Here is a 12,219-nt window from a genome sequence, read left to right as displayed (position 1 = left end):
TCAAACACAAATGTGTTCCATCCCCACAAGCTGTTAATAAGGAATCTTTATTACAATTTTAACCCATTAGAAGATTTGAACCTACTTTGAATCCATCTTTGTCACTTTCTTAGTGAAAAATTCATCCACACCTTCATCCACTCTACCCATAAGGCCATTCTGTTCTCCTTCATGAGGTACTGTTGCAGTCACCTGATAAAAACAAATGTTCTCTCACATATAATATACTCAACATAACTGTTTAAATGCTGGCAATTCCGTGTCAGACATCATTGCCCAAGCCAAATACCTGCTGGTATGTTCAATTCAGACATTCTTTCTGACTCTTGAATATGCCAAGATTAATTAGTGTGAATAGGTCAGAGTATAACAGCAACGAGAAACCTTACTTTTCAGAGCTGCTGTAAGGCACATGGCTGAACTCAAATGCCTTTAAACAATGCAAGAATAGCAGCTGTCTAGTGTACAGGCACAGTTTTTTGTTTGCACTTACTGAAAACCATTAAGTCCTGATCCATGCATTTACAGTAGACAATTAGAAACAGAATCTTGTTAGCTATGGTTCAGCTGGTTTAGAGGAAAGCCTGTATCCTAGGCCCCTGGCAGATGTTACACTTAAGACACAATAGCCAGTTAATTACACATTAAATAGTAACCTGCCCACATGTTCAGGCAATTAATGGTGCTATAAAAAGAGAAATAAGCCACAAAATTATTCCACAAAATGTGTAATAATTTTGTGGCTGGTCTCTGTCACACATTAAACTGACCATTTTGCAGGATGCCCACCATGTAGCCTGATGCCAGCTGCATGGCAGGACTTGGGGCTGGGACTCGCAATCATCTGATTGCCAATCTCAGTCCCATGAACACACTGGTTCACCAGGCATCCGGCTTCCTACTGGTCACGATCCCAGGCTCCCCTTGTGCTGGCAAGCAGCAATGGTGCAACTGGAATCTGACCCCAATCCCAAAATCATGCTCTCTCCCATGCACATGTAGCATAGCATGAGGTGTAACTATTGACTGGGGAACAGAATCCAACCTGCTATTAAGGCTAGGGATAGACATTACACATAAACTTGTTTAAATCTGTAACAGAGCAGATGTTCATTGCACATAAACCAGTTTGAGAATGCCCGAAACCAGTTTGAAGTAAAACTGGTTGAATGTCGTATCAGACTTAACTGATTTGGCTCAAACCAGTTTATGCAATGTCTGTCCCAGATCCCTTGCTGGTTTAAATTAAATTCACCTCCCCCAGCACCCTGGCATGATCTCTGGGCTAGGTGGGGCTCTCTGCTCCCCAGAAGGGCTGGCCTCTACCCTCTGCTCCCTGGCTGCAGCTTTGGCAGAGACTTGCAGGCAAAAAGCATCTGCCTTCTCCCCCCTCCCCTCCCCGCTAAACAGGCATTCTCCTGTTCCTCACAGACACCTTTCAGCATTAGCTGGCAGACCACATGCTGGCTACCTGTGAGCTGTGGCACATGGAACAAAGGCAGAATCAACATATAGCTGGTAATGTCCCTCTGTTTTCTTAAAGGGGTGATAAACACCAAGTTAGGGGTGATAAACATTCCCTGCTGGACTGTTCGGTGAGGGGGCAGGCCCTCTCTAATCACAGCATCCTCCCAGGGCCTGGCCATACCTCCTCAGGTGTGGAAGCGAAGGGAAGGCTGCTCTAGTGCCCCTTGGTTTCTAGCCTGAGCCACTGGAGGCATGTGCCTGCATTTCTGGGATGTCTGTCTGGTTATAAAACTGATTTAGCCTAGCTAGGTTAGACTAACCTGCAAAGATCAAATTAATTCAGCCTCAGTCTTTTTGAATCTCTGTTCTTAGCCTAAGTGAATATATGCTAGGGGCCCCTAGGGTAAGGAACAGAAGTTACACATAAACTGGTTTAAATGATTGGAAATTGGTTTAAATCTGTAACAGAACAGAACCTCCGTGCACATAAACCAGTTTCAAAATGGCTGAAACTGGTTTAAAGATAAACCTGGTTGAATGTAGTATCAGACTTAACTGATCTGGGTCAAGCTGGTTTATGAAACTTCTGTCCCACACCCCTTCCTGGTTCAGGTTAAATCAGAGTCTCCCAGCAAGTTTTGCAGCCCTGGAGTGGGCTGCGTTGGGCTGGGCTGTCTGCTCCAGAGAGTGGGGCTGGCCCTGTCCCTCTGCTCTCTAGCTGGAGCAGTGAGGGCTGGCTGACAAGGGGGTTGGGGATGGGGAGGGAGGGCAAGCCCGGCTGGGGATGCAGCCCAGTCTGTGTGTGGTGGTGCTGAGGGGGTGGAGGGAGACTGCCCCCTCAGGCAAACCCCTGGTGTCTGGGGCCAGGGAGGGGGGTTAAGTACCTCTTTCCCCACTCAAACTTATTGCTGAGTACAACTGTAGACTACAAATCCCAGAGGCACTTGGAAACAGGAAAAGGAAGTCATCAGCAACCCTGCAGAGTCCTGCTGCTATAATTCTGGACTACAATTCCCAGAGACCTTGGGGGCAGCAGGAAGAAGTGACCACACAGCCAGAGAGCTGTGCTCTAGCACCCCCAGGCTTCTGGCCTGAGCCACTGTGGACATATGGCTGCATTTCCTGAATCAAAGGTAAATGTCTCTTCACTTCTGTTTCAATTTAATCTCTGCAGTTTAGATTAACCTGCAAAGATTGAATCAATGCAGCCTTGGGCTTTTGACTGTCTGTACCTAGCCTAGAAGAATGAACCCAAAATTAGGTGTCAGAATTCTAGTGTGGTAATTCTAATTATGACTGACTGCTGCCATTGCCTTGCTCAATTCGCAGAAGCCCAAATTTCCAAATCAAGTGCCAGAACTATGCATCTAAATGTGCATGTTTCAAAATCTGTCCCCTTTACTCTTCGGGGGAGGGTCTATATTTTCAAAGGTGGGTGACTAAAGGTACTTTATTGATTACACTTGCCTACTTCACAATGGTACTGTGAAGACCAGTTAGTGTTTGTATAACACCATGACGATAAGAGACACTAACTATAGAAGACACTCATGTGCACTGGCTTCTGTATACAGCTCTGGCAGTATCCAGGAATTCTGGAAAAACTAAATGCCCAGGGAAAAGAAATCCTCCAAACTGAAACACTTTGTAAAGCTTCCATAGATGACACTGTACAACCCCCCTAGGGCAGCTACATTCTCAGCAGTGCCAACACCCATATGGCAGCCTAGTGAGAGTGTAATAGCTTAGATATCCTTCTTACATGGTCTGAACTGTACTGGATAACATTCCAACCATCCCTGAACGTACCCAGAATGCATAAAGTTGAACTGGTAGAATAAAGTTACATTAGATCCCTTTCTATGTTGGACATCCATTTTGTGCTACACCTAAGCAGCACAGGACAGAATCTCTTTCACAGGTAGAAGAGGATAATTATTGCTAAGAGTTACTGTTAACAACCATCCCTTATTTAAACTGAGGAAGATAGCAGTATGAATATGAACTAATATACTGATATATGCCTGAAGCTTTATGGTCCGAGTTGCTGAACCTTGTTATAAGCTTCTTCTTCACCTTGTGAAATATCAAAGATGATAACTACAGCTATTAGTCATGTCTGCTGTTGCACTCTATTACTGATTTGAAAACATAAGCCCTTGGAGGAAAACCACATGGTTATCAGTAAAAGTGCACCAGTACATCAGTCCATATCACATCAGCACCGATGAAAGGAAAATTGACATGATCAGCAATTGACTTTTTTTTGGCTGATGTGGCTGATAACTTTGCAGATAAATGCTGCATGCATGTGCACAGTATTTGACTGGTAAGTCTGTTGGGAGAGAGGGGCATGGAAGGGTGCAGATCAAAGTCCTGTGGTAAGGGGAGTGAGTGAGGCTGCGGCTGGCGCTGCGCAGCTGGGGCAGATTGCAAGATGGAGCCGGTGAATCATCCATGGGATGTTGGGGGGCTACTCCTGCCACTGTGAGCACTCCCAGGGGAAGGCATGGGGGGTATGTGTCCCCTCAGATCTGTGTGGGGTGAGAGCAGGCTGCCCACTGTATGCTCAGGGACGGAGCTACTCCAACCTCTCCCCAGCAGCTGTGTTTGGGCTGGGTGGGGCAGGCAGTGACGGTGCTGGGAGTGGGAGCTACGGTGGGGCTATGTCAAATTTTAGGGTGGCTGTAGCACCCCTCCCCACAGCCGCCCTCCCAATACCACCGCTGCCCGCCCCACCCAGCTGAAGCGTAGCTGCTGGGAAGAGCCAGGCACAGCCTCCAGCCCTGAGCCTGCAGTGACAGCCCACCCTCTCCCATTGCACAGATCTAGAGGCCACAGGCCCCCCATAACTCCTCCATGGGTGCACACAGTGGCAGGAGCCACTCCCCTGCACCCATTGCCAGCTCCGTCCTGTACCCTGTCCTGCCCCAGCTGTGAAGCACCTGCCCCAGTCCCAGCCCCACTCCCTCCCTCACCGCGGGGCCTTGATCTGCCCCCCTCCTCTTCCCTCCCTGAAACCCCTTCCCCCCAACAGACTTACTAGCTGCACGCTGCTCTCCAAGCTGCCAGGCGGCATATCAGCAATTGGATCAGTATTGGCCGATATGACTGGTTAATAATCGGCCATCAGTACTGGCCCGCCCCTAGTCTCCAGTTAAATGGAATGATTTTGCAACAGAAAAATCTTCCCTGCCCCTTTTCTCCGCCGCAAAGGGGTACAGGGATGATTTCTGTGGCATCCAAAGCTGTTCTTTTTCTGAGAGGAATGTGTCTAATTGGAAACATCAGAAGATCTGTAACAATATATATATTGACATCTGTTTTAAGTCAACATCAATATTTATTGTCTCTTGATGTAAATATTTACCTCATCAGTCAAAAAATCTGGATGTTGACATCAACAGAAGTCAGAATCCCATTTAACATTGATGCTGGAGCTCTCCAGAGTGTAAGAACAACTATTTAAGTACCAAAGCCAAGAGTGTTTGCTGAAGGAGGAGGGGAAGTAATGTAAGAAACAATGTAAATCTACTGCAAATGAATCTTTCTGAACCTAGAATAAGAGAATATACTGCATCTGAAAACACTGTAGCTGCAATTCTGCAAAATACTTCAACTGGAGTATACTACAGAAGTAAAAACTCCAGGACCTAATCAAAGTAATCAAGGTAAATAATGTTTCAGATGATGTTCCATGCTGATGGTTGTGTCATATTACTGTAAAAGTTTGATTTGTATGTTTTGTACTTTACTCTTCCAATGCTACAAAATTTACATGAAAATTCAACATACATTTCACCCAGGTAGCTGGTCTTAGCTTCACCTGAAAGTTAACTGTTTTTAATTGTTTGCTAAGTAAGACGCTGGCCTGAAAGGGAAATAAAATAAATGAATAATCATGGCTTTTTCCATTAGAAATAAAACGGGTTTTTTTTGTTTGTTTGGGACTATATAAGCAAGACAGGAGAAATAGTATAGTATGACTGCACAAAAATCTGAATGCCAAAACAACTGGGAGGGAAATATTTAAAAAGCTGCTGGTTGTTTTGAACACCTCTTTAATTAAAGTGCTCAAGAATTACTTTAATAAAAGCCTTTTCTCCCGAAAATTAACATTCTATCTTTTTCAGTTATTCAGTGAAATTGTGCATTCTTTCCCTTTCAACTCTGCCACCGTGTGACGGGATACTGGGCAAGACGCACCTATGGTCTGACCCAGTAAATGGCAATTCTTATGTTCTTAAGTTTCCAGCATCTTCAGGGAGTGTCCCATTCATTGGGTAATACGTGTTTTAATGTGGGGCTCCCTCAAATTTCCTCTTGAAGCTGATCCACTTTGCATAAACTAATTCAATATTCATTGGAGCAGGAACTGGAAACTTCTCCCAGAAGTGTGAGCTAAATATCAGGCTATAAAGGTTTTCCAACTCTCTCTCTCCCCAATGTAAATTTAAGAATTTGAACAATGTGGATCAGTTTCCACAGGAGTACCTGAGAAACACAATATCCTCTCTATTCCAATGGTTTGGGTGTGCGCCTCGGAAGTGAGACAAGGCAAAGAAAACCTGAATCAGGCAGAGAAGGAATTTGAGCTTAAGTTTTTCCACATTTCATTTCAAAATTTTTCCTTCAGACTTTTTATATGTCTGAAACTGTTTGCCAAATCTGACCTGAATTCACAAAAATTTGGAAATTGACTGAAACGATTCCTCACTGAATAAATTATTTGCCAAATGCACAGCATGCTCACTCTCCATGCTCTTTTAGTTTTTCTGTTTTTCACTCACTTTGAACTTCTGCAGAAAAAAAAGCAAACTGTCATATAAACCTGGTTCTACGTTTCTGTAAATACCATGTTGCTAAGAGGAATAACATTTTATTGTACTTGCACACTCTCAGTTTACAAAATACCATCTATGCTGCTTTTCACATTGCCAGTAAGCAATGTGTGGGGGAAAAAATCCCACATTTTTCTTCTCTTATAGTCCTCCAGTTGTGCATAAATACAAGACTTGGATTACAAGATAATGGAACTTGCTTGCAGCCTGATATCACTGCTTCTTGCTTAGTCTACACCTTGACAGCTGGTGTCTCTTCAATATAACATGACCTCAATTATCTTGATGTTACAGCCTATACTGAGTAAGTTCCAGATGACAGAGAGAAATTTAGTATTTGACAAAAAATAACAACTTCCAGAAAAATCAAGCCTGTGCTGTACAACAGTTTATGGGCCAACTCCTGCATCTTTCAACCAGTACACATGAATTAGAAAGTAAGCTTTAAAAAGGAAAGAAATGAGAAGAGAAAGGAAACTGCTGGCTGGTGAATGTTTTAACACTGAGGAATTCTTGAGTGACATCAAATGCTACATATATATATTCATGGCCCTTCCCAGCACAGGAAATATTTTTGGGTTGGCACTTCCACTCTGGTGGCTGCATATCAGCAGAACAGGCTCAAAGATCCAAACCATCACTGGAAAGGATAAATTATCCCAGAGAAGGAATACATATCACTCCATCCCTGCTTCCTCAAGGATTTAGTTCAGGGGTGGTCAGAAAAAGCTGAACTGGTGCAGTTTCCTAAGCAAAAGGAACCATGAAAACTTCTCCCATGTATTTAACTGGGTTTCATGGGAGCTTTCCGTGACACTGCAGAACTTTTATGTTTTGAGGAAGGATGCAGTTTGAAGTGTGAATCTGTGCAAAGGAAGATTTGCTGACCCCAGACTGTGTCTTTAGCATAAGGGTTGAGTGCCTATACAGTAGTTCCACTGACAGTTGCTAGTCAGGAATTTGTGCTTGTTTACTCAAGATTGATGGGGAGGGGGGAGGAAAGGGGGGAGGAAGATTTCAGTGTATTCCAGCCCTTGATTTTATTACAAAATGTTGCATTTTTCTTAAAAGCTCCAGATCCTGGACTCAAGCGATTATGCGAGAAAATCAATTTTCCTTTAAAACGCGTTAAACTTTTATTCCAAATAGAAAGATAAAGGTACCTTAAAAACTAAAAAAAAAATAGAATGCAAATAAAAAGATTTCTTTTTTTAAAATCTCATGATTTTCTAGTTCCCTCATGAGTTTAGGGGACTGTCTCAGGATTTCTGAACCTCTGGTTTCAAGCAAAATTGTGACTCAAACTTTTTTGTTAAAAGCAACCATGGAGCTAGAACCTCAACAACCTTCTAATGATCACTTACTGATGCTTGGGTGGGTTGCTGTTTTTTGTTCCTTTTTGGCCTTAATTTTGTGAAGTGTTCCAGTTTTCTCCCTTCCTCAGATGGCAGCTCTGAGATGAATCCAGAAGTTCGTTTGTCTGGCCTGCTGGAAGGAAATGGTGGGTCTTCTATATGGATAGGTACTTCTTCCAGTGCTTTGTCTAGGTCAAATTCCATTTCTGAGAGAAATCAAAACCTTTAAATTAGGCTTTACATGGCATTTTAAAGAGGAGCACAATGGAATGGAATACTTTTGGTCTAGTGATCTCTGTCACTAAAAGCGGTTCATTTATGAGTAGCTGGACAATAGCCAATAAATGTTTACTACCGAACACATTGGAGATATATTAGAAACTTCATAAAACAAAGCAAGTTTCTTGGGTCAAAACTGCAGTCCAGAGAGCGTCTTCTGCATTTTCAAATATCAAACAAACTTTTCTACAAACCTAAATATAAGGAAGTGATTTTAATAAATCATAAAATAGGCAAGAAAAACCCCCCCACTTACCAAAAGCTCTAGATACAGGACGGAGCATGCGGCTGTGGATACTTTTCCTTTTAGATTTAGGAGTCATCTATTAATAAAAGCAGAGATACTTAATTTGACCAGAAGAAATCACTGAGAGTCATCCTTGCATTTAAAACCCATGAATCAGTTAAACACTCATTTATATTTCTTTTGTATTAAAGAGATGTAAATCCAAGAGGAACTGATTTTCTTCATTTCTTTAGGAAGGATTTTTCCCTTCCTAAATCCTCGAGGAATTTAGGAAGGGAATTTATGAAGATTCCCTTCCTCAATTCTTATGGAGGGAAAAATACTCTTGTTTCACTGAACTATGAACCGGTGAGGTAGGTCTAATCCTGCTTGAATACATACCAAAATTTCCAACAGATCTCAAGCTTTAAAAACAACCATCACTGTGAACTTTACCAGGACTAATAAATTGACCTCCACCACGAAAGCAAAGTAACCCAATCACTAGCGCAATTTTCCATTTGAGGAACCTGAAACATGTGGAGGTTATGTAACTAGTCCAGCATTACACATTAAGTCAGTGACAAAGCTATGGATAGATCTCAGTTCTGACTTCTGCTATAACCACGCTTCCACAGTTCATGTAGTAAAGAGTTACTACTGGAAACAATTAATAGTTTAGGTGGTTATGTCGTTAGGTGCAATTCTGAGGTTTTCCTCTACAATACAAGAGAAAAAGCATTCTTCAAAACAACTCAATTACTATTCCTGATCAGGCAGAAGAATTTTTGATTGTCTAGGTTGCTAGTCTTTGTACTATATTGGGCACATCTACATGTGCATTAATGCACTGTAATTATGGCGCATTACGTTTATAATAGGTACCATAACGGGCACTACTGTGTAGTAGCACCAGTGCACATCTTTTATGTAACACTAATGAATAGTAGACCAATTCTACTGCACATTAGTATAGCTTCCGCCACAACCTGCTAATGCACAGCAGAATTAGTTTGCTGTGCTTTTAGTGTCTTGTGTAGACATGCCCACTGAGTTCAATTTTGTTCCTAATGGCATTAAATATTCATTTGCATCCAGTGCTTTTGACATTCAGTTGCTTGTTAATGCCTTTGCATTATATATGGTCTATGACTAGGCAATACTAGAAGATGTAACACCTGGACTACTATAAAGTCGAAACCTACAGTTATTACTTGTATCACTGGTAATTCAGTAGTTTTTATGGACATTTTTTATAGTCACAGAAGGTGAAAGATTCACTTGATTCCTTTTAAATGTAATTACTAAATTATATTGATTTTTTTTATTATTTCAGCAGAAAACGTACTGCTGGCTACTTTTTATTCTTGTTTACAAGATAACACCTACAAAACAGAATGAGTCAGCAACTGAATCCTATTCTGCCTCATGCATTGTTAACAGAATCGTTAATCAAGTTCTAGCTTCTTCATTAGTATGCATAAGCATAAGCAAGAAAGACCTGAATTTGTTATTGTGACATCTGATTGCATCTGCGCTATGGGCCATTTTAAAAAGATTTTATTCAGTTTCCTAATTTTTTTACATATAGAAAGAGCACATTGGACATTCTTCAGAAGTCAGAAAATATGTTAATATGAATGGGTATTCATTTGTACTGTAAAAAATTATTGTAGACTTTCACTAAGTGGGTTCCCTGCCTCCACTTAATCAAAACCCGGGATGCCAAACTGGACAGCAGTGCAATATTGTATCTTTGAACAATGAAGATGTTTTTCCATTATCATGATAAGCACCACCTGAAGCCACTGCCTCTTTTCCAGTTCCAATAATCACTGATAAATGGTATAACAGTTTTATAAACAAACAGGAGAAAGCTCATCCTTTTTCCCCCCAGACATCTGAGTAAATTTAACATAAACTGAGTAACTATAAACTCGAAGCTCTAGGGTGTTACTTTTTAAAGCACTAAGTGGTTTAATCAGAGTGCAACTGAACTTGAAACTACAGAATTTTTTTTATACACCACCAACGTTGAATACATGGAAAAAACAGAGGTCAGAAGCTTGGACATGGAGTGATGAGTACTATTAAAATGGTTACTAATAAAATAAATGCAGTCTTTAAATTTGACTTTAGCGTGGCTCTCAGCTTTTACAAGTGGTAAAGGCAATGCCAGGAAGAAGGAAAGGGGGTATAAGAGCCCTGCATATCAGTGCAAGTCAAGGAGGTGTGCATGTGGTTTGTGCGGTGCTACATAAGTCAGGTGGAGGACTGGGGATGGGCGCACCATCACAAGCACTGCAAGCCTGATAGTTTGCCATTCTATGCACAAGCCTGGCATGCTTAGCTGGTGAAACCTCTGCAAGGTCACCAGCAGCCTCCTACCACCACCAAAGACACATCCTCTACTGCTTCTTCCACTGTGGACTTGCCTACAGTGAACCAGTAGACAAACTGGAAACCAACTGGCCAGGGACTTGGTTGCATCTGCATAGTCATACATGGTGCAGCATAGCTCACGTAGGAACTGAACAAGCTCTTTGAAGAAGCGGTGGTAGGCCTTAATGCTGCATAAGCAAAAGTAAGCCATGCATTGCATCTGCTAGCACTACTGGATCAGGCTGTGAGGGCAGCAGGGATCCATTGTGATCACAGACTGTGAGGGCAGCGGGGATGCATTGAAGGCTGGAAGTGAAATTGATGAGCCTCTGGCAGCACAAACTGACCCAGATGCGTTACAGCTATGCACTGCCAGTAAAAAGGGCTGGGGTGGGGTGGGCTAGGCTGGAGAGGGCAGTCCCTGGGTGGGTGTGGTTCCCCAGGTGGCCACGAAACTGGTGCTTTCTTTTGCACTAGGCTGTCCTCAGGAACCTTCAGAGATCCCAGCAAAGTAGAGGTGCACCAATACACTGGTCCGATATTGGATCAGTACTGATATAAAGAAAACTGGTTGTATCGGAAATTAACCCAATGTGGCTGATAATTTGGCCGATAAATGCTCATGCATGTGTGCAGTTGCAGCACAGCACACAGACAGTGAGAAGCAAGCCCAACAGCATGTGGAGAGCTGCATGCATCTGGCAAGTCTGGTGTGGTGGAAGGGGAGAGGAAAGGGATGGGACGTGGAAGCTCAGATCAACAACCCGTGAGGGAGCGGGGAGAGGCAGGCGCTGCCCAGCTGAGGCGGGGCAGGGCAGGGTGGCTCCCGCCGCTGCTTGCACCCCAGAAGGGCATGGGGGCGGGGGGGAGGGCATGTGCCCCCAGATCTGTGCAGGGCAGGGTGGGCGAGCTGCAGCTGCAGGCTGGAACCAGAGCTGTGCAGGGTTCTTTTCTGCAGGAGCTGGGCTCAGGGTAGGGGCTATGGAGGGGGCTGCAGACGCTCCAAATTTCACCATAGTCCTGCTCCCAGCACCGCCACGCACCCAGTGCATCCCCGGCTTTTCTCACCACATGGGTGGAGGCAGGGCATTGAGCCAGGGCTGTGCTGGGTAAGCAGTGGCACTGGAAATGGGACTACGGTGAAATCTGGGGTGGTTGCAGCCACCTCTGTAGTCCCTTCCCCAAGCCCAGCCCCTGCCGAAAAGAGCCCAGGGCAGCCCCAGCTCCAGCTCCACCCCCCACCCCCCACTTGCCCTCCCAGGATGCAAGCAGCAGTGGCAACTGCTCCTTCCATGACGAGCTGCATCTCCACCCCATGCCCCGCCTAACCCCTGCTAGGTAGTACCTACCCCTGCCCCCTCCCTCACTGCAGGGGGCACTGATCTGCCCCTCCATGCCCCTTCCCACTCCCCTCCCCTTCTACCACAACTGACTTACCAGCTGCACGCAGCTGTATTGGAAATCAGATCAGTATCTGCTGATATGCCTCAAAAATCGGCTATCGGTATCAGCCCCCAAAATCTCTATCGGTGCACCCCTACAGCAAAGCACCCTGGGATCACTCTGTGCAGACCCCCTGGCTGCAGATCACTAGTAGTATACGTTATACTCTATGGTGCTCCACATGCCTGGGCACTTGAACAATTGTATGTGCATTTCATGCAATGCT

The 12,219-nt window shown here is 43.9% G+C and overlaps 1 protein-coding gene across 6 annotated transcripts in view; it reads right to left on the bottom strand.

The window, feature by feature from the left end:
- Nucleotides 1-12,219, bottom strand: part of CARMIL1 (capping protein regulator and myosin 1 linker 1) — a 278,418-nt gene that overhangs the window by 22,754 nt on the left and 243,445 nt on the right. For all 6 annotated transcript variants that reach the window (XM_090039499.1, XM_090039502.1, XM_090039500.1 and 3 more), the window contains 3 exons: nucleotides 8,199-8,265; nucleotides 7,673-7,869; nucleotides 86-192 (listed from right to left, as the gene is read on the bottom strand). In XM_090039499.1, coding sequence (XP_089895625.1) covers nucleotides 86-192; nucleotides 7,673-7,869; nucleotides 8,199-8,265 — 371 coding nt within the window. The remainder of the gene's footprint in view (nucleotides 1-85; nucleotides 193-7,672; nucleotides 7,870-8,198; nucleotides 8,266-12,219) is intronic.

This window comes from Crocodylus siamensis, chromosome 3, assembly GCF_052110815.1.
Source record: "Crocodylus siamensis isolate JL-2025a chromosome 3, ASM5211081v1, whole genome shotgun sequence".
Taxonomy (NCBI): domain Eukaryota; kingdom Metazoa; phylum Chordata; order Crocodylia; family Crocodylidae; genus Crocodylus; species Crocodylus siamensis.
Note: the sequence above shows the minus strand (reverse complement) of the source record. Positions and strands in the feature narration are given on the sequence as shown.